Here is a 23408-nt window from a genome sequence, read left to right as displayed (position 1 = left end):
TTCTTTGAGAGTGAAACGTTGCACTTATACATGATGAAGTTATTTGAGATTTGATTCATACTTTCAAACTTTTTGTAAACATTTTAGAGTGGTTTTGAGTTCTTAAATCATACTTAGACATTTTTAAATTGTTTTGAAAGACCTATTATGGTTATTATCGTTTAGACGAGTGATTGGTGTATTGGAAGTTTTGCAAGGAGTACAATAATTAATGCACACAAAGTGTCATTTAGACACTTATTATGTAGTTTTTAAGTTTGGTTGGAAGGTGAATGTTATACTTCTAAGTTGTTTTGAGAGTTGAAGTATCGTTTAGGCATTTTTTAGACTTATTCTAGTTGGTTTTGAGTTTAGTAATCACATTTATGCATTTGTTAGTTGGTTTTAGAAGTTAATTAGAAATTATTTTTAATTTCAAAGTCACACTCAGTGAGTCTTAAATTGTTTCGAGAGTTAAGAAAGTGTTTGGCCCATTAGTTTGGAATATGTTTTATTTTTTTTATTATTATTATTGAATGTCACATGTTCTAGAAAATTTTTCACTTCAACATCTTATCAATGATCGTTGGCAGCAATTATTAGCCAACTTCACGATCAACCACGATGACCAATCATTATCGATCGACGACGGTCACAACAACCGATCGTCTTAACTGTCGGCTCCAGATTGTCTTGATTATTGGCTCTGAATCGTTTTGACCATTGATATCAATCGTCTTGATTGTCAGTGATTAGTTATCTTGATTGCTTGTGACCTACAACTTTGAACGTTACGATCATGAGGTGAACATCTTGATCGACGACAACCAATTGTTGTCGTTAATTATCGATCTCATGTCTATTAATAAGAGATCGTAGTGATGGTCAATGATCAATAGCCATAACCCTTGACGACTGATTGTCATAATGATCGACAACCAATCAATCGTCTTAAAATTGGAGACCGTTGACATTCTTCACCATTGATCAACTACCATCTTCACCAAGGCTTCCTACACTCCTTCTCATGAGATTGAATAGTAAATATTATTCAAGATCACTCTTTTTTTTCTAATTCAATCTAGAAAATTTGTCGATCAAACTCCAAACACCACCCCTAGTGACCATTGTCGGTCGACCACTAGGTGTCATTTCTGACAACTTCGTCGACGAACTTTCGACCACCAACTTTTGCAACTGCTCCAAACCTTGAAAAATTAATAAACATTATTTTTTTAAAATATTTTTTTTTTCTGAGTCATTCCAAATACGCATTTGATTTAATCACAATAATATTTTTTAAAATACACATTTTTTCATTCTTCAATTTTTGTTTCTTTTGAATTTTTTTTATAACTATTATTATTAGATCATCTTTTTTAAGTATCTATTTTTTCTTATTTATTTAAAATTAATATTTCCTTCGTTTTAGGAGATTTTGTTTATTTTGTTATATTTTTGGTGAAAATTGATGACCTATCTATTTTGATCTTGAGTATAAATCAAATATTAATATATTGGTAATATAGTGGAAATTGTAATTATATATCATATATATATACCATGGTTTATTTTTAGTTTAATAACATTTTTTATTTTTTTTCGTTAGTAAATGTAACTAAAAGACTTAATACTTATTTGGATTGACTTAAGAAAAAAGTATTCTTTTAGTAAAAAAACTCATTTTTATTTAGACTTTATATATATATATATATATATATATATATATATATATAAATAAGATTAGTTTAAAATACATTGCATATGTGTCATAGAATGACAACCATATATAACTATGGTTAAATGTAACTCTACTTGACTTTCACTTTTGCATGACCTTTTTAGTTGTTCTTATTTTGAAACCTATAAGACCATTTTTAATTAGAGGTACAAAATATGAAAACAAAAATCAATTAAAAATTTGATACAAAATAAATTTAAAATGTACAATTAATAATAATAATAATAATAAACTAAACAATTTAGTTAAACTTAGCAATTCAAAATCAACACTCCAAACACGGACATCAGAAATCTAGGTTTTCAAATCCTGCACTCCAAACACATACATAAAAAATCCAGATGTTCAAATCCTGCACTCCAAACACAAGAATTTGTAATTCTTAGGCTTCAAAACCCTATCAAATAAGCTCATATACATTTAATTTTCAGGCATTTGATTCCAAACCTGTGCGCCAAACGCCCCCTAAAATGTCACTTAAACACTCTTTGAATATTTTTAGGTTGGGTTTGAGAGTGCAATCGTGACATTTGCACATTTACACATTTTGAAGTTATTTTGAGAATTGAAGTGCAATTTTCACACTTTTTTGCAATCTTTCGTTGGTTTGAGTATGAAAGTAACACATAGGCCCTCGTAAGTTGTTTTCAGAGCAAACACTTTCAGATTTATTATAGTTGGTTTTGAATTTTGTACTCACACTTAGGCACTTGTAGGTTGGTATTGGGAATTAAAAACACTTATGGAATTAGGGCATTTTTGGTTGGATTTTAGTTTCAAAATCACAGTTAGAGAATTTTAACTTGTCTTGAGAGTTAAAGTGTCACTTATACACTTTGGATATTTTGTAGTCTATTTTGGGTTTATAAGTCACACTTAAGTCTTTCAAGTTTTATAGTTCATTTTGAGGTTTGGTGAGAATTTAAGTTGTACTTGAGCATTTCAGGAGCATTTGGGGCTTGGAGTGAGTTATTACAATATATATATGGTTATTATAGTTTGTGGGTTATAATAGTCCATGATTTATTTTAGTATGTTTTTGGGTGTAGATTATTATAGTCTGAGTTATTATAATATGTGTTTGGGGTGTAGATTATTATAATATGTGTTTGGTCGGGTGCAGATTATACATCGAAAGTAATTTTTTTTTTTCACAATTCTTTTTTGCAATACACATATTTTTTCAAAGTTATTTTATTCAATCTTATTAATTATGTTGTTCATTTGATAAATTTAACTATAATCTCCATAAAGTAAATTTCTCATTTGTTTAGGTGATCGTATTTGAAATTATGTTAGAGATACAACCCTACAAATTGTAGACGAATTTTAAAAAATAAGAAAACAACACAAAATTACAATCTTCCATATGTGCTTAGTGAAATATAACTATACAATGTCAATACTAAACCCAAGGTAAGGCCTAAAGCCCATAGGTTAGTGGGAGAAGCTATAAGGTTGTGCACATTCAAAAGAGAAAATGTCAATCTCTCAAGTTTAAGTTGACTAAACAAGTCGATGGATATACATTGATGGAAGAAAAATCAAGTTGGGCTTGATTAGGCACTGTATCTTTGAATGCCAAAAACGTTCCTATCATCATCATCGTTACACACAACTAGATGCATGTGATGACAAATCATCTCAACATACTATATTGATCCAATCAAAGAAACTATACAAATTTGGTTAGGGAGGTAAGAATTGTCAAACTCTGCCCCACGTTACACTACTCAAATCTAGGATGACAAAGTAGATCCCATGTGTGCAAAGGAGTCTACCATTAAAATTCTTCAAATTTTAATTAGAATGATACACCTTACTGATTCGACTAAGCACTTCAATGCACGACCCAAAGCTTGTATGTGTACTATATTGATGATCTTAAGTTTGAATTGTTTTTTTTTATAAATGTGCATTTGATTAAATCTGTAAGTAACGTGTCTTAATTCAAGTTAAGTTCAAGGAGAATATGCAAATCAACAGGGGAGTGCAAATTTTGGGTCAAATCGACAAATCAAATTAAATCGAATTAGATTGGTTAGTTTTTTATTATTTTAGATTTTGCAAGTTTTGTGGTTCACTTATATTGAAAAATTAAATTGTTTGTTTGTTAGTTTAAAAAGGGAGAATTTTTTAAAATAGTAGATTTTACAAAAATATCTAAACTTATAGCAAATTCTATCACTCATAGTCATTGATATGCTATAGTGATAGAATCCAAAATTTTACTATAACCGGTAAATATTTTAATTTATTTTTCTATTTTTTAAAATGCCAAAACTAAAGCAAATTGAACCAATTTAATATATTTACATAAATATATATATAGATATATTATAGTGATATTAACAAGAACTTGCGTTCTCTTTATGGTGGATAAGAAAAAAATGTTGGGTTGATGTGATAAATGACCAAAAAATAATATTGATTTTAAAAAATGTTCAAAACTATTTAAGTTTTGAAAAATGACCAAAGAACTGAATCTATTGCTTGTAAAATCTATGAATAGACAGATTTACCATTCCACTAGAATTCCCATGACTATGGTGTATTTAAAAGCAAATCTACTAAACAAAAAAGAATATCTAATTGTAAATCTAAACTACAAAAAGCAAAAACATAGGAAAATATATCTAAAATTGGTTTAATTTATTTTTCCTAACAACCCATATTCGTAAGTTATTTTTGTTTGAAAATTATATTTCTTCTAATTTATTTTCCCTAACAAAAATTTTAGAAGATTTTTCTGGACGCATCATTAAAATTTGTAAAATATATAATAAATCTTGAAAGTGGGGAATAATGAAAGGGGAGTAAGGAACGGTGACAGATGAGAAATAAAGAAAAAAATATAATAGTCTTAATCCTAATTCTAGAATTATTATAACTCCCTAGACAAATATGAAGTGAACTAAAATCCTTCATTGTCTAAGGGTTAAATGCTCTCATCAAGGTTGCATAAACCCTACATACACCTTCAATGTAATTTTTTTAGGTTTTAGATGGTTTAAAGCAGATGGGGATTGAAAATTATGGAATTATGTACATGGTAGACCTTAAAGCACATTTATCACTTTTTTTTACACATTTTGGGTATATATGTACATTTTTTAGTTTATTAATTTTGATAAATTGATTCATTTCAACCAAGTAATTGAGATTTAGCTTATTGTTCTTACTCATTTTAATGAACCCTTTTTTAAGTTTATGTATTTTGAAGAAGTCGGGAATGACTTTTTTTTCTCTGTGTATTTAATATTTTTTGTGTTCACTTTGTTATACCATACAGAAAAGTAATAGCTCATATAACTAGGCACTTAGAATTTTAGTTTGGAATATTTTGATAAAAGTATTAATGATTGAAAATATTTTATTCTTTAATTTTGTTGTTGCGATGCTCGATATATTTTGTTTTGTTGTGTTGCCATAAATATATTGGTAATTAGAAAGTTCTAGCGACCTTTTGTGTTTGGGTAAAAAAAAAAAAAAAACCAGTTATGTTTTTCTTAAGATTTGCATACGTTTTTCAACATCAACAAAGACCAAAATTTTTATAGTGACCTCATTTATCGATAATCCACATCCACCTAGTGATGCAGTGTGCTAGCACAACGTTCATAGAGGCTCGTTCGTAAATTGAAATAAGTACTCTAACAATCTAACAACCAATAAATAGTTGACTATTGAAGAGTGGATCATAAAATGATTTCAATTGTACTTTGTATGTGAGTCATTTCACCTTCAACAATACTCAAATTTCCAAGAAAGAATCAGACATTCCATATATAATGAAAATGAACCCATCAATCAATTACGTAAGGAAAGATTAATTACCTTGTTGAATTTATGAATAACTAAAACAATGAAAATCTTATCTTAATATAGAAACAATTTCACATCAAAGAGAGGATATTGAAAAAGAAATAACAACATTTATTTTGATGGATTGATTTTTAAAAAAGAGAATAAAAAACAAAAAAAATCCCAAAATAAAACATAATCCATTAATCTTTTCCATTTTTACAATGCCGCTCTCACACGCTACGTCGCTTCCTCTGCTCTTCATTCCTCTCTTCTCTTGCATTCTATTTCTTGCTCTCACTCTTTTACACTCCCACTCCTATCATAATTAACAACCTATAAATCTCCTCCACCAAAACAATTCCATATTTTTATTAATGATCCTTACAAAATAATCTTAGGTTGTCCTTACAAATAATCTTTTAAGAATACCAATTTTCTCCCATTAATTCCCATCTTCACTAACCTAACACATTTCTTTTCTTGCAAGCATTTAAAATGTTAATTTGGGTAGATATTTCTGAAAAAAAGTTATGAAAACCAAAAATTAAAATGAATAAATACCCATTTTATAATTTTGAAACCAATTAATGTTTTAATTATTATATAAGGTGTATGTTATAATGTTGAGTTTGATAATTTTCTTGTAAATGTGTAGTGTGGAATTGGGGGATTGGAATGGAACACGAAGGCCGCTTCTCATAACTCCGTCTTGGCCTATGCCGTGAACACTTTTTTCCTTTCTTTCTTTTATGGAAAAAAAAGGAAAATAGTTATTAGTTGAGAAAATTAATAAATGAAAACACGTGTCAGGTTGTTGAGCGCCTCCATTCCTTATTCACTCCATCCTCCACTAATTTAATTGATTTTTATTTTTACCAATCGGAGCCTTTTTTTTTCCCTTTCCCATTCAATTCCTTCACCAATTTCCTGAGTCTCTCTCTCCCCCCCTCTCTCTCAATTTCTCTTTCTTGAATTATTACTTCTGTCACGCAGACTCGCTACAGAGATCCATCCATGGCAATCCCCCCATTTCTTCAATCTCCAATTATAACTCCTCTGTTTCCTATTCCTTTCCCCCTCCCAATCCCATTCCTCAACCAACTCACCACATTTTGATCCATCTACAACTTTCCACCGCCGGCAATGGCAATGCAGGCTTCTTAATCGACGGAAATGGAGTTCGTTGGTATTGCAGTTTGGAACTCGCTTATTTCATTAGGTGAGTGTGGGGTAAAATGGAGTGGTGTGTATTTGTTTCTTGAAGTTGTGAAAATTGGAGTGTGTTCTTCTTTGTTTAGTGGTTCGAGGATTTTTTTTTAAAGACTCTGTTAGGTTTTTTTGTGTTTTTTGAAGTTAGGTTTTGGGGGATTTAATAATGTCTGCAGGTTTTTGAATAAAGAAATTGGATGCGAATCATGGGGAGGAGAGAAGAATCGCTTAATTTTTCGTCTGCGAGTTCACGTGAAGGTTTTGTCACGATGTCCGTGAGTTTTACAAGTGATTGAGTGACTCCAGTTGGTGTTTTCCCGAGGGTGTCGCCATTGGAGAGCATCTTGTTCGTAACTACATGTCTACAGAAGACGAGACTGAGCTCCAAGAGGTAGATGATTGTGTTCTTTTCCTTGTTCTAGTCAAACATATTTAATTAACACTCTGAAAATGTCTCCAACTGGCGCCATTTTGATTGAAGGCACTGTGTTGAATAACAAGGATCCAACAGAGGGTAGATGAATCAAAGGGGACTATTGCTTGCTTTGAAGACTTCTACATTCTCTACTTCGCATTTGAGATCGTGATTTCAAGGTTTTCTCTGGGATGGAAGTTGTGGTTTTGAGGTATTCTTCATTGTTCTTCGTCTTGTTGGTTTGTGTACTGCATTTGGTTCGAGCTGGAGATGCAGAAGCTCTGTTAGCATTGAAAGAATCTCTTCACACTGGGAACTCGCTTCCATGGCGAGGAAGGTCTTTCTGCCACTGGCAAGGAGTTAAAGAATGCGCAAATGGGCGGGTAACTAAGCTTGTTTTAGAGCATCTAAATCTATCTGGTGTTCTTAACCACAAGATTTTGAATCGTTTAGATCAGCTTCGTGTTCTCAGTTTCAAAGGAAATTCGCTTTCCGGTCCAATCCCTGATCTCTCGGGTCTAGTTAATCTAAAATCCCTCTATCTAAGCGACAACAACTTTTCCGGCGAGTTTCCGAGCTCCATCTCTAATCTCCACCGCTTGAAGGTCGTCGTTCTTTCCGGTAACAAAATATCTGGTCCCATTCCAGAAACATTACTTAAACTCCGGCGTCTCTATGTTCTACACTTGCAAGACAACCAACTTACCGGCTCCATTCCTCCTTTCAACCAAACCAGTCTGCGATTCTTCAATGTCTCTAACAACCACCTCTCCGGCGACATCCCAGTAACCCCCACCTTAGCCCGATTCAATGTCTCGTCATTTTCCGGCAACCTAGAGCTTTGCGGAGAACAAGTTCAAAACCCTTGCGGAAATATTTCCATTGCGCCATCATTAAGTCCCTCTTTTCCACTAATCCCTAGCTCAAGCTCGTCTTCAAGACGACACAAATTGGTCAAGATAATAGCTGGAAGTGTTGGTGGGTTTGTTGGGTTGTTATTAATTATTCTTTTACTGTGTATGATTTGCAAATGTAGGGAAAGAAAAAGCCTATCGGAGGTTAGAAACAAAGGAATTGGAGAGGAGGGGGTGGAGGAAACACCTGGAACTGCCGGCGGCGGCGGCGGCGGCGGTGGCGGAGGTAATAACGGGGGAAAACAAGGGGGCTTTTCTTGGGAAAGTGAAGGACTAGGGAGTCTAGTGTTCTGCGGAGCAGGGGATCAGAAAATGACTTATAGTTTGGAAGATTTGTTGAAAGCTTCGGCGGAGACTTTGGGCAGAGGGACCATTGGAAGCACATACAAAGCAGTAATGGAATCTGGGTATATTGTGACAGTGAAGAGGCTGAAGGATTCAAGGTACCCACGAGCAGAGGAATTCGGACGGCAGATGGAGGTTCTTGGGCGGCTCAGACACCCTAATTTGGTCCCTCTTAGGGCATATTTCCAGGCTAAGGAGGAACGCTTGCTCGTATACGATTATTTCCCCAATGGCAGTCTCTTCTCTCTCATCCATGGTAAGTGTCGGTCACCCTCTACACTTTTTAATCATTTTTTTTTTGAACTTTGGCTGAATATTTTCTTGGAACACGAGTTGGGTTTCCTTAATAGTTAATACTCAATAGTATATTACTGCCAGTAAAGTGTAAAGTTAGCAATTAGCATTGAATGATGTCTTGTTGAGAAAATATGTATGCAAATGCTAAGGGGACAAAAAGAAAATGGTCTTCCGTACCCAACTTGATTTGATATTGTTATAAAATTAAATTTAAAACTTTTTTTTTGAATAAAAATTAAATTTAAACATCTAAGACAAAATTCAGTGAAAAGTATATATAACTTTCCGCATTCAATAATTTTAATTTTAATTTTGGGTAAAGGAGGGAGAGTTGGGGGGGGGGGGGGGGGGGGGTAGATACCGGCGTATAGAAAGAGAGGCGTGGGGGACACGCTCTGGTAAAGCTAACCTCGTGTCTTGCGGTAGACTTGGGCAAAAGTTCGAGCTTAGATACACACATCACGTGGCTTTCCCCTTACTTACCGTTGCCTCGCTGACCTCCTTTTGCAAGTTTTAATCCTTCCACCTTATGGGGCCCTCGTTTTGTTGACATGCTTTGTTGTGCATCCACCCCTTTCATGTTCTTTTTCTAGGAACACATATCTGGATGGATGCTAAAGGATAATGAAAATAAAAGATTAAATATGGGTGAAAGGTCTTAATCGTTGTGCTTTTGAGAATGATCGTGAAGATGATTATCCATTTATTATTGTATCATTGCCTTGTGATGGGCCCTTTTTGTGTGTGCATAAGACCGTGTGTACTGTTCTGCTCACACAAGATGTTTTCCCATTACATAGATCTGTCATATTTTGGAAGCATTGCCTTCCAGCTTAATAACGACAATGTTCATAATTTTCCTGTCCCCACTTTTACAAATGTATGAATAGAATTAAAATAGTTCTTGATTCATTTGGATATAAGGATATTCATTCATTCACCATCGTCTGGTTGACAACTCATCTTTCAAATCTCAGCTGCGCATGTTGGCGTTTTCTGTAACTGGGGCATTAGCCTCTAGTTGATTTAGAGTTATGTGCTTAAAATATGCCATTGTTTTCATGCCAGTACTTCTTTTCTTGCTCTTATTTTATTCCCTTGATTTTCTCTCTCATGTCTCTTTTCACATGGCATTTTCGTCATAACTCCGGCATTGCCGATATTGCTGACCAGTAGATTTGTTTGAATATTTAAGCTAGTTGACCTTAAGATCTTCCATTTCATTTTATACATTATTTTATATTTTGCATCTGTGCATCCTTTTTTTATCTATAAATGTAAAATGTAAACCATTCATTAATATGTCCAAATATTTGTTGTCAAGATGGGGTCCTCTTGTTTCCGTGTTCTGTTTCTTCTTTCCCCTGGGAGAGGTCCAGAGGAGTGTGCTTGGACTGGAGCTTATTAAAGATGAAATGCTACACTCGATATTTGAGCAATCGTAATTATTAATCATTTTTACGGACATGCATATGCTCTACATTTTTACGGACAGCCCACATTTCAATATTTTTTTTTGGGAAAAAACTTCAACCTGGTAGAAACTTGGATTTTGTCTTCGTGTTCTGATTCTTATCTGTTATAAAAATTAGGTGGCGAAACGAGAAGAAATATAAAAAAGGGTTTTGAATACAAAAACATCAAACTTGTTCTAAGCATGCAAGTATACGAGCATATTTGATTTTAAAATTTCTTTTCCACGTGATGTTGGGACATGTAGGAGCTCCTTTTTCTGATTGGACGAACAATTATTTGGATATAGATTTTTTTGCAAATTTTGCATTGCATAAATATAGTTATATCATGGTGTGTTCTTTTCCAATATTTAGCATTTTTACTTTCGCAATATATGTTTTCTGGAGTTCTTTTCTTTTTAATCCAGTTTGAGATTGGTAACTTACGGAATTATGGCTATTAGTTCTTTTCTATTACGAATGGTTGGATATAGGTTAGAATACCATTTTGGTTTCTCTTCTTTGATGCGTGTTCTATTTTAATTCCTGGAGTTTCAAATATTTAAAGTTAGTTTTTCGTATGTACAGTTAAATTAGTCTCTATTAGCATTATCATTTTCTCTAATTTTGAAAAGATATTTACATCGTGTGTTTTCTGGAATGAAATTAAGTATTCTTGTTATCCTTACTAAGTCCAATGTTCAACCATAAGTATTCTTGTTAACCATAAGAAGTGAAATAGGATGAGATCCAATGTTTTGTGGATGCTATTTTAACCTTCTATTAAGATTTGTTGAAAATCATAGATAAATTCGAATGATTAACTGAAATGCAATGATTTATTTTCGGTCTCACTATCGTAATATTTCACAGAAGAGATTTTGTTTCCTCTCAGAAATATTTCATAGGAACTGCACCATGGTGCTTTTATGATTATATTATTTCTAAAATTTGTAGATTCATAATCATAACACAATAAATATCTGAGCGTTCTTCGTTTATAAATTCCTCTTGGTTTGGTGAATAATTTCTTTTGAACTTCCATTACAGGATCAAGAACTTCAGGCGGAGGAAAGCCTCTTCATTGGACATCTTGCCTAAAAATAGCGGAAGACTTAGCCAATGGTTTGCTCTACATCCACCAGAACCCAGGCTCAACACATGGAAACCTCAAATCCTCAAACGTACTATTAGGATCTGATTTCGAATCCTGTCTTACTGATTACGGTCTTAACTTATTCCGAGATCCTGACTCGCTTGATGAACCCAGTGCAACCTCACTCTTTTACCGAGCTCCCGAATGCCGCGACATACGTAAGCCAACCACCCAACAAGCAGATGTCTATAGTTTTGGTGTTCTTCTATTGGAGCTTCTTACAGGAAAAACACCATTCCAAGATCTTGTTCAAGAACACGGTTCCGACATTCCCAAGTGGGTTAGTTCAGTTAGAGAAGAGGAGACAGAGTCCGGGGATGATCCCACATCTGGGAATGAGGCGTCAGAAGAGAAACTTCAAGCTCTTTTGAACATAGCAATGGCTTGTGTTTCGCTTATGCCGCAAAACCGACCAACAATGAGGGAAGTACTAAAGATGATAAGAGATACAAGAGCTGAGGCTCAAATCTCATCCAACAGTAGTGACCATTCACCAGGGAGATGGTCTGATATTGTGCAGAGTTTGCCAAGGGAAGAACATTTAAGCATTTGAATGGCTTCCAAAACCTCTTACAAGCTTGCATTTTGATTATTATCGTTGTTGTTGTGTTTATTGAGTTTCATTTTTAAGGCATGTTTCATTATTCTTCAATTAGGGGTGGTAACCGAAGTGATTTGGGTTGGTAGTATTGACATGACCTCCGACTATCCCATTCTCCCCGCAATTGTTGTACCAAAAAGAAATTAGGAATAGTAGAAAGAGTGTAAAGTTAGATTTTATTGCTAGAGGTTTCTTTCTCTCGGCTAGTTTGAACTGAAATGTAGTGCTTTTTAGGTGATTCGATGTCATTAATTCAGCCCCAATTATGTGCTTTATATTGTTCAAATGTTTGTACATTTCACACACCAAACTGTGTTGTATCAATAATTGTGTTATTTTTGGGGATGTAATATTGTTCTTATTCAATAAATGACCCAGTAAGAGTTAAGTTGAATATAAGAAAATTCCCAACCAAGGAAAAAGAAAGGTTAAATAATAGAAATTGCCATTACTTTTTAAAAATATCTTCATACTTTTTGAAATTGCACTGTCAACCTTGGATCAATTGATCTTCATAAACATTTTAAAGCTACTTTTCAAGTCGAAAATTATTAGAATTTTAAGAGATGCAATATTAATCCCAGACGGTCGTAAACATTTCAAAGTCTACCTTTAGAATAATTTTTTTTTTATAGAATTTTGGACGGAAATTGAGATGTGAAAGTCTTAAAAGTATCCTTATATTCTTAAAGTTGCAATATTATCAGTTGTCTTTCATAAATATTTCAAAAGTATTTTTTGGAGTGAATTTCTTTAGAATTTTGTAGAAATTGAGATATCAAATTAATAGTGTTTTGCAATTACTTAATACGAGAATTTGAATCACCATCTTATTTTATGTCATTGTGTGACAGTGTTAGGTTTGATTTATGTTTGAAACTCCAAAAAATTTCTACTCCTAACATTTATGATTTTTTTAATATATGATTTCATGGATTGAATGAAATAATGAAAGACATCGAGGGTACAAAAGGATGTTTCCAGTTGACAATAAGAAAAGAAAAGCTATGGGTATTTATAGTTGATATATCTTTCTAACAAAAAAACAATATGAATGATAGTATTTTTTCCTGGAAGATTATTGCATTTCTTTCATCCCAAGTCTTCCACAAAACAAACCCAAATAATGCTTTTTAGAGGCTTTGAAGGCATCGAAAAATCTCACACCACATGCCTTTAGAGAGAGGGCAGCCAAAGAAAAAATGTTGAAATTGTTTTGGCAAAGGCAGCACCATGAGGGAGATAAGTTGATCCAAGTACATCGCTTCTGTAACCTACCACGGTATTAAGACAAAGAGTTAGTGATTTTCCATGGGAGGAATTTCACATTTTTTTTCAAAGTGGAAGATTGTTAATGTAAATTTTTAATTGAAAAAATATATTGTTATTTTATTGGAAAAGAGAATCACACATTGCTAATACTTAACATGTGAAAGTCCCCCTTGCAAATTCATACGTTGAGTAATGGGTTAGGGTTCGAAGGGACACCTATAATTATAGTGGGGTAATAAGATATACAAATGTAGACTTGTTGATATCTCCACATGCACATTTTATCGTCTGGGCAGGTGTGACAAGGTGAGGTGGAGAATAATAATATTATATTTCTTTAATTAAATTTGATCGTTGTTGAATCGTAATAAATCAATTTTTCTGATCGTTGAATTGTTACGATCCTTGCGTGAACTGTTTTCTAAACGGCCCTTGTAATAGACTCCCTCACTTTCATCTAAAAAAAAATTATACATTTTCTGGTCATTTTCTCTGTACTGACTTTGTTTTTTTAACAAATATATTTTGCTTCCCGAGAACAATTTAGAAAGGTGGCATTCTAATTGGCTTCTGATGTAGATCTGATTGAGACAGTTAGTATCTGAGCTGTTTTATCATGAGGACACTGTGACAATTTATGAACTATTTGCACATCGGGTAGAACCACAAATATTTTAAAAGAGTGTGATCCACGACTTTGCCTTTTTATTTTTTACGATTTTCTGTTATCAGGTTTTTTTCATATAGTTGCTACTCGTTCTCATTGTTGTGTACCTGTTTTGCAGTTTTGGTCCTTCCATTGGTGTTGCATTCTCTTTTCAATTGTAATTGCTCCAACAATTCGTGAGGGATGTAAATAGGTTGGGTTGGGTTGGGAATGTCCTCTAACCCATATTTTGGGGTTGGATTGGAGGACATTCCTAACCCAACCCATATTTTGGAGTTGATTGGTTTAGCAACCTGAATAACGCTAATAGTATTCCCAACCCAACCCTTAAAATATGAGTCAGGTTGATTGGGTTGTTGGTTGTGGGTATTGAAGCGTTGTTTCTCTTCAACAGTCAAGACTTAGTGTTTGTGAATGATGAATGAAAATTATATTCAGTATAGGCGATATATCAGTGAGCATGTTCACTATGTCCCTTCATATCGCGTAACAAATAAGCCCTTATTAAGTACAAATTTTCATACTTCTTACCCAAGTGCAAGTGAAACAACATTCCCCAAACAAGGATTATAATAATCATTTCCTTTTCATAATCCCCATTTTCATATTCCTTTTTCTCCTTATTCCTCTCCTTCCCCCAAACGACCCCTTAAGTGATGAAATAAAATAGAATTATGTTTGAATTTCTTTTGTACTACCTTGAAACTTTGAGCTTCAAGAAGTTTAACATTAGATCGTTCGAGCTAGAGTAGGGGAAAATGAGACGACGATTCTTTAAATATGTTTCGGATATTGTCTAGGCTTAAGTATGAAGACTTGGGACTTGCTTATGCATGAATAGGTCTAAAGAGATAACTCTAATCTTGCTTAAATTGATTGATTGTTCTTTGATTACGCTGAGGATTATGTGATTGAATTTCATTGACGGTTAAGGCCCTGAGAAAGGAACTAGTTCTTGGTAACTTAGCAAGCAAACTATTTTGTATGATTGTGTGCTTTTGATTGCTTGGGACGATCAAGAATAACATAAGGATAGTGATAATCCTTGAAATAAACTATCTCTTCTCTTTCAATTAATGTTTGTTCTGGTACTTAATATGATTATGTGTTGATTTTATAGGTGTTAGATGACCAAGTGGTTGATCATTCAATTTGAAGCGTATCAATGCTATTTGAAGCATGATCAAACCTAAAACATGCTTAGGAAGAAAAATGGACCTTAACTACAATTTTGCCACTAGGAGAGTAGCAATATGCCTACTCTACACTGACTCAATGCTTTTCCTAATAGCTCTATTTTGGATGCAGAAGCCTAAGTGTTGTGATGCTCCGAACTTTCACAAAATTGGCGTATGCTTGTAGACGCTCCTTTGCACGTAGTCCTACAATTTAATAAGCAATGTCAAGTGTTGTCCCACTCTTTCAAGGAACCGTGACATCCTCACGATTTCTATAAATAGATCTTTTTTTAATTATTTGATTCGAAGAGAGCTGCCATTAACTAATTGGGGTCAAAATTTTCAGACTTCTTTCTCTATATTAGAACTCTTTTACTACATTGGTTGAACAGTTAAAGATTCATGCTTTTGATCGTGTGTTCGCTTGGCTAAAGAGGTATATATGCCTTAGCTTGGAGTTTAGAGTATTGAACTTCTTGTCTTTTCTATGATATTTATTGTTCATAAACATTATAAATCCTTCACATTTGAATGCTATTTTAATTTTATTCTTCAATCTTGCTTGTCTCAATGATTTGACATATCTACCATGCATGTTTGATTGATTGCTTTAGAATTTTCCTTCTAAAACTTAACGAGTAGGGTGAATTTTCCTAGATGAAAAAGGTTAAGTTGGGTTGTATTATTGGTTTGGGGTTCCAATCAAGAAGTAGTTCACCATCTACCTTAGATAGATTCAATAAATTAGTCGATTAGGCAGTGAAAATCGACTAGTTGTATCTTTGATCTTAAAATTTAGGAGAGGGTTCTCGATTAATTTGAAGTTAATGTTGTTCAATGACCATCCACTTAGGATCCTAAGTGAGAGTGTATAAGCATAAACTTGATTGCTTGTAATGTATCATTTGCTAAATAGATGATAAGGAAGAAAGAAGAATCAATACTCGTCCACAATCTTTCTCAATCTCTCCACTGCCAACGCCGATAACTTCTGCGACTGAGCGTTGACTAGCCAAATGAACCGCTACCTCTTGCCACTCATGACTGAAGTTTCTTGCCTTTTTCATCGGTCTTCCTCTCTTTTTCGATTAGCCCCATCTCTGTCTCCCCTTCATCCCTTCTCTGATTAGCCCTAAAAGATCTATCTAGAGAGCCATTATTGCATATTTTGTGTATGTGAAGTAGATAGTGAAGATTTGGGTTATGAATATTTTTTTTCATTTATCATTCTTCTTATTATTATTTATCAAAACTTCGTTGCCGCAATTTCACTAAAAGTCCCGTAGTTGCACTCCCCTCACTATAGATATATTTATGTCCATGTGATATGACCATCATAAGTAAGTTAAACCTTCACAGGTTGTTCATAATCTCGTCTAGGTTGAAATATCGTTTTACCCCCGAGATTATACATTTTTTCCTTAAGTTTCACTAATCAACTATTAAACAATTGGTTTAAGGTCCAACCTTTAAACTGAATCTCTCTCTGACTAATGAGAGGGTGAGGCCCCTTGTTCAAGACTTGGATTCAGTCCTTAAGGGAACAACCCTATCTATTAACCCTAGAGTGGGTAGGAGTAAATTTCATCTTGCAACCTATGTCTCTAGCAATCCACCCGATCTTACCCCTGAGATAGGAGGCTTATTGGACCAGCGCCATTGAGTTGCCCTCACCTATGCAGATATAAGGATAATTTCGTGTGAACAGAAGTTCGTAGTTAGCTCAGAATTAAGATTAAGTTACATTGGATATCTATAAACGAAATAATTAGTTTTACAAAGTTAACGATGTTATAACTTAAAAGTGACTATTTCATGGTTCCAGTCTTATGTAAACTCTTTACATATGATGTCCCCACTTCTATGTCTCTACATGAACGATTCAAGATCACATCGTTTGTACTAACTACAAAGTGGGTCGCGTCCATAGTGTCCACAGAATAAGGTGCCAAATCGTATTCGTATACTATAGACTATTTAGGCTATACACTTGAACTTGGTCCACGTTTATGTCTCTACATAAAGTTTAAGTTTACTCTATTATAGCCTTGGGACCTTAGTTTATTGACTTTAATTAAGATTATAATATAAATAACGACTTATTAAATAGAATATGATTACAAATCACGAGTTTTTAGGACATAAATTCCAACATGTACTCCATTTGAGTTTGTAATGTATAACACATTATGTATATCTACTTATGTAATGTTGTATTGTTATGGATGTTGCTATTTGGAAAGAGAAAAATGTTGATTTATATGTGATGACTTTGATGCTTGTGTATGAGTAAACCATTAGTCTTATTCCTATCAAGTGACCAGCTGTTATGTTGTGTGTGCACATAATGAGTAAAGGTGTCGTGTAGATGACCTATGCAACAAGAAAAAGGAATCAAGAAAAAATTTGAATGTTGTGGATGAAGTGAACATCATAGTAGTTTACATGCAGGATGCTGACGAGAGTGAATCGCAGTAATCTTAGCATGGGAAACGATTCGTGTTCTCAATATAAAGGAAAAGAGGCGCGATGGCCTGTATTTATGAAAAAAATGAATTTATATGTTTGCATTGTATTCTCCAAAAGATTTTCTAAAAGCTTCACTCACTAAGTGTTTGATTTATGTGTTGAGTTTCTCCTTCCCAAAATGTTCAAGCTTGAATTCAAGTAAAGAATGTTAAGATGATTCATTGCGTGGAAAAGTTGATTAAGTTTTCAATTTTAAGATATTTCAAAGTTATTATATTTAAAAAGGGCTACATCACAATTTTGTGTGAGGGTTAAGCAAAATATCATTTTTCTATTTTTCATGTTATTCTGTCTCATTTAACACCTTTCCTCTCATGTTCTTCCATTAAAGCAGAATATCATACACTCTCTATTAGATTTGACAACTTCTCTATGATCTCTATGTTCCTCTTAAGACCTCACCAACGATAATGTTTTAGCTTATATACCCTTAGCTCATAATCCTGTTTTTCATGCTAGAAGAAAATACATTGAGATTGATCATCACTTTGTTAAAAAAAAGTTATTCGCAAAGACATCTCCATTCGTTACATCTTTTCCAACAATCGACTTGCTGATATACTCACAAAGCCACTATTGTCTCCAAATTTTCTTCCCCTTTGAGACAAACCACTTGCTCAACCTAAGTTATCCGTTTGTGGGAGGATATTAGAAGATAATTTAGAATAAAATATCTCCTCAGTTTTCTCCCTTTATTAAGCCTTTAATTGTAAATTGATTTCATTATATTTTAACCATTTTTGCATCCTTGTAATCGGTGTAAATATTACTACATATCAATGAGAAGAAATCAAGCAATAAAAAAATATATTTGTTATTAAGAATCTTTTCAATAGCTATTATGAATTTTGGATAGTAAATAAATGAAAAATTGTCAAAAATAATAATTTTGACAAAATATTTACAAGCTATGACAATATTTTAGATTCTATCAATAACAAATATTTAATAGCAAGTGATATGCTTCTATCGGCGTCATTGATAGCCAGTGATAGCAGAATATCAATGACTATCATTGATAGAATACAAAATTTCTAAGAACTATTACTTAATTTAATTTAGTATAGTGAATTTAGAATAACGTGTAATGGTGGTGTTTGTTTTTTTAGTTTAAATATAAATTTAAATATAATGACATATTTGTGATATTTATATATTTTTATAAATTAATAAATTAGTTAAATTTAAATAAATTGATAATAAGAACCATTTAAGTAATTTTGTAATAATCACATTACATTTAATAATTTTTCTAATAATGGAATGTAATTACAATTATGGTCGGATAAATTAAATTAAATTTAATAAATTGATATTAAGAAAAACAATTTTTCATAATAATGGGTTTTGCAATAATTACATTTCATGGATACGGTATAGATGAAATTTAAACAAAATTAAAGGGTAAATTTGTCATAAAATGTTTTTAGATTCAAGAAAACCAATAAAAAACGGTAACAAAGTTGAGAATGATCTTGTGTCAACTTCAAGTACAACCATGAATGTTACCTTTCAAGTTTAATAATTTCAAACAATCCATGAGTTTTAGGTTGACAAGCACACAACCTCCAATTACGACCTTTGTTCCGCAACTTGCATCGTACCACATATCTTGGTTTGATTCAACCACGATAATTTGATTGTGTTGTTTCACACAATATTTTTACCTCCCATTTGTTAATCTTCCTTACTACATATCAAATAAATATTAGATTGAGTTTTATGCACATCTTTCTTTGTCATTCAAAGTGGAACTACCTTCACAAATTGAGTTTGTAATATCCTAATCGATTTGTGTGAAAATTTCTAAAGGTATTGGTTCATTTTCATTTTGTGCATTTGAGTTTCGAATAATTCATCAACCTACGTCTCAAAACAAGTAGGACCAAAAAATAGAAAAACCCTATAACCGTACATCATTCTTTATTAATCAAGTAGACACAAAGAAAAAAAAGGAAAAAAAAGAGAGAAAAAAACCCAAAAAAGAAGGAAAAACAAACAAAAAAAAAACTGTATATCAACCTTTATAGATCTGTAAAAAAATATAATTGAAAACTTATGTTTATAAATTACCTAAAACAAATGTCTAGATCTACATTTAAAAAACAAAAGCAACACATTCTTAATTAAGGGTACAAACAAAAAAGTGTATATCGACATTTATAGATCTATTAAAAATTAATTGAAAAATGATGTATATAAACCTAAAACAAATCTCTAGACGATCTATATTTTAAAACCTAAACTAATACATTCTTAATTAAAGTTTTAGAAAAAACAAATTGTGTATCAACCTTTACAGATTCATAGAGAAATCTATGAAAAATTGTATATATAACCCTAAACAAATTTATATATCCATATCTAAAAACCTAACACATTCTTACAATAAACAAAAAAGAAAAAAATTATAAACCTTCGTAGATCTAATAGTGGAAGCAGCGATAGTTTACGATGGTGAACGATGGACTGCGACGGGCGGTAACCAACGTCGGCAGCGGAAGGTGGATGTCTGGTTGAAAGAATCGCAGCGATTAGGAGAGTTTTCGAGTGCGGGTTGTTGGGAGGAGAAGAGAAAGTGGACCACGCCAACCATAAAAAATTTGGAGGGAGAGTATCATGTTTTTGGGACCATGAACTCGTGGACCTACTCCACAAGTCTCTAAGTGTAGAGAATTAAGTTGTGGATCCCGTCCATGACTTTAGTGCACGAGAATGAAAAATGTGGATCAGGTTCATCATTCCATTATTAAACCACAAACTAATCCAAAAGGAAAGCAAATTTAATTAGAGTAATTATAATGAATGATCATTTAAGAAATAATAATTAATGATACGACAACATTTAAAAAAATTGTAAATATAGCAAAACTATTGCCGATAGACTCGTATGATTTATGCGTGATAGACTAATATTTAGAAATTTTTTAAAATGTTGCTATATACTTAATTATTTTGAATCCAATTTCTAAATTTGCAACTATACCATTTAATTATATATCACCAACACTCCTCTTTGAACCACTTATTCCGATACTATATTAAACGACCAATTCATCCAGAAGCTTAAACTAGTGGTTGAAAGCAAATTTAATTATATATCACCAACATCCATATATAACCTAATCCTGAAATTACTTTTTCTCAATATTTATGTCCTTATTTATGAAAAAAACATATTATTTTAAAAAAAATGAAGTTTAAAGCTATTTTTAGAACTTTTATAATTTAACTTTAAATCTATTCCTCAAAACTTAGGCACGAAAAGGGTCAATTTGAAAACTTGGGTGGTACATATTGATCAAAATTCAAGGATCACGAGGGTATACATATATATATCTGCAGATGTTCTTAGTTAAAATTCTTTTATAGACAACAGAAGCAGTGCGACACTCTGAGTAGATACACATATAGCACTGCTTAGATTTCAAATATGAAATAAATTCAATTTTAAAAAACTAAAGAGAGGGTGAACTCAAACCGCACGACAAAAACATTCACACCATGCCTCCTCTACATCTATTGCTACACTACCAAACAAATTTGGTAAGTGTGTTTATTTTTCATATGATACTTAGAAATTTATATCTATAAATACCAACAACGATAAGTGGAGAGGGCACATGTCCTCCGGCCCCTACGTGCCTCCACCGGTTGAAACTGGAAGCTTTCATGCTTGTACTTCCTTCCTTAATATGGTTTGCATTGCATTTAACGACCACGTTATAGTATATATTGATACTATTTTTGTGCAAAAGAAAATAGTGGTAACATGTTGGTCTCTATCACCATAATGATAATGAAAGAAAGTCAAAATATTATTAAATTTTGTAGTACAACTTATAAGTAGAGCATTTTGTATAAAAAGGATTATGAACTGAGCATTTTGTATGTAGAGGAAGTGTTGAAAGGAAACCATGAGTCTAAGCGGAAAGCTGGTGAGTGAGTTAGTGATTAATGGACCTGCTGAGAGATTTTATAAAGTTTTTAGAGAGAAATGTTTTCTTGTTCCCAAAATATGCCCAAATGCTATTCAGGAAGTTGATATTCATGATGCTGAGTGGGATAACCATGACCATGGCTCGATCAAGACTTGGTATTACACTGTTGGTATGCATTTTCATGTTTCTTTATTTTTAGGCAGAATCACTTTCCTTCTAAATAAAAATTAATTCTCTTTCTTTGTTGTTGTTAAGATGGTAAAGCTGAGGTTTTCAAAGAAAAAGTGGAATTTTACGACCAGAAATTGACAATGGTATTGGTTGGAATGGAAGGAGATGTATTCAACTACTATAAAAGTTACAAATCTACATTTCAAGTTGTGCCCAAAGACGATAACCATTGCCAGGCAGTTATGACCATAGAATATGAGAAAATAGATGATGCTTCTCCCTATCCTTATAAGTATATCCACCTCATGAATACCGTCACTAAAGACATTGAATCTCACCTCATTAAATGAATATTTAGTCTTATATAATATATGTTTCATCACTTCCCCTCTAAATAATTTGGCTTGTGTTTTATGTTTTTTTCAAAGCATTGATTATGTATCTTTGCTACTTTATTATTGTTGTATTTCTATAAATAATATGGTTTGTTTATGTTCAACAAGGAAACAAACAAATGGTTGTTTCTATATAATAGTAGTGGTAAATAAAATAATAGTATGTTTTGTTTAGTTTGGTTCCAGGGTGTTCAACCATCAATCTTTATGATGACAAGTGATGGCTTAATTTATTGATCAAATTATAGATGCAAGGGCCTAATTCTTAAACTAAGCTAATTTCATTACCTAAAAAAATAAAATTTGATATTATTTTGAAAAGAGGAAAACTAAATTCTTATTAAAATAACATCAAATATATGTTCGTAAATCATAAAATTGACAAAATCATTAATAACACTATGAAAACATGACATGCGGGTTGTAACAATTTTAACAAAATAAAGATAAATAAATAAGAACAAAAGTTTTTAAAAAATATTTAAAATCAAAATGCTAAAAAACTAACAAAGAAAAGGCAAAAGCAGAATAAGTCCCCATATGGCATGTTACGAGCCATTCCTGTTGTTCACCAGTTTTCGAGATCCTCTACCTTTGCCTGAAATATTAAACATAGAAAAAGAGTGAGTATATCAAAATATACTCAGTAAATGACTTACTACTAGTCTCGCTAGATGATCTATTAAACTTCCCGTTAGGAGATACTATAAGGTAATAATAATGTTGTGTGTCCATTGGAGCACACTTGAGCAAGTGGTATTGTAGGAACACTCCTAACGTGCGAGTGATTCGTTAGGAACACCTTTAGTCGTACGAGTGATTTGTAGGTACACACTTCCCATCATGTCTATGATCCATATGTACACCCCTAATTGTGCGAGTTACCCCATCAGTACACTACTAATGGTGCGAGTGATTTCATTGAGACACCCCTAGTCGTGTGAGATACCCCATATGAACACATTACAACTGACGCCTAACCGTGCATGTGATCTATAGATACATCCTTAATCGTGTGAGTGGTTCCATAGGAACACCCCTAGTCATGGAAGTACCCCAAAGGTAGAAATACAGTACATGTGAGGTACAAAGCCTAATAGAAAAAGTCAACAGACACCATATTCTACAAGCATGTAAAAACCATTAGCATGTCATGAAACACAAAACATAACAATCCATAATCATATAATCCATAAAGCATGCATAATCACCAAAATACACCAATTATTAACTACAACATCTCATTATGCATTTTTGGCTACCTATCAATGCATAATCACAAAATAGACTCTTAAATTTAGTTTGAAGGTCAAGTAGCTAGTAGAATCTCTTACAAC

At 32.8% G+C, this 23408-nt stretch overlaps 2 protein-coding genes across 3 annotated transcripts; both read left to right on the top strand.

Annotated features, from left to right (window-relative positions):
- Nucleotides 1-6408: 6408 nt before the first annotated feature.
- On the top strand, nucleotides 6409-12263 carry LOC101209119 (inactive leucine-rich repeat receptor-like serine/threonine-protein kinase At1g60630). Of its 2 annotated transcripts, none has more exons than XM_011656184.2 (4): nucleotides 6409-6746; nucleotides 6927-7127; nucleotides 7218-8666; nucleotides 11212-12263. In XM_011656184.2, the coding sequence occupies exons 3-4, from the start codon at nucleotides 7343-7345 to the stop codon at nucleotides 11868-11870; spliced, it is 1983 nt and encodes a 660-aa protein (XP_011654486.1). In that variant the 5' UTR covers nucleotides 6409-6746; nucleotides 6927-7127; nucleotides 7218-7342; the 3' UTR covers nucleotides 11871-12263. The 2 variants fall into 2 exon arrangements, with proteins under 2 accessions (XP_011654486.1, XP_004142286.1); XM_004142238.3 differs by having other exon boundaries at nucleotides 6913-7127.
- Nucleotides 12264-21435: 9172 nt separating this feature from the next.
- LOC101209369 (MLP-like protein 328) lies at nucleotides 21436-22245 on the top strand. The gene is made up of 2 exons (XM_011656183.2): nucleotides 21436-21674; nucleotides 21761-22245. Exons 1-2 carry the CDS (start codon nucleotides 21482-21484, stop codon nucleotides 22024-22026), a joined length of 459 nt encoding a protein of 152 aa, XP_011654485.1. The 5' UTR covers nucleotides 21436-21481; the 3' UTR covers nucleotides 22027-22245.
- Nucleotides 22246-23408: the final 1163 nt, after the last annotated feature.

Source organism: Cucumis sativus, chromosome 5 (genome assembly GCF_000004075.3).
Source record: "Cucumis sativus cultivar 9930 chromosome 5, Cucumber_9930_V3, whole genome shotgun sequence".
NCBI lineage: Eukaryota > Viridiplantae > Streptophyta > Magnoliopsida > Cucurbitales > Cucurbitaceae > Cucumis > Cucumis sativus.
The sequence above is the reverse complement of the archived record's forward strand: the minus strand, read 5'-3'. Positions and strand labels throughout refer to the sequence as shown.

What these genes read in the sequence shown, in the direction of transcription:
- LOC101209119 (XM_011656184.2), top strand. Translation starts at nt 7,343, where the DNA reads ATGGAAGTTGTGGTTTTGAGGTATTCTTCATTGTTCTTCGTCTTGTTG. An exon ending in TCTCTTCTCTCTCATCCATG is followed by an intron (nt 8,667 to 11,211) that starts GTAAGTGTCGGT and finishes CTTCCATTACAG; the next exon opens with GATCAAGAACTTCAGGCGGA.
- LOC101209369 (XM_011656183.2), top strand. Translation starts at nt 21,482, where the DNA reads ATGAGTCTAAGCGGAAAGCTGGTGAGTGAGTTAGTGATTAATGGACCT. An exon ending in GACTTGGTATTACACTGTTG is followed by an intron (nt 21,675 to 21,760) that starts GTATGCATTTTC and finishes GTTGTTGTTAAG; the next exon opens with ATGGTAAAGCTGAGGTTTTC.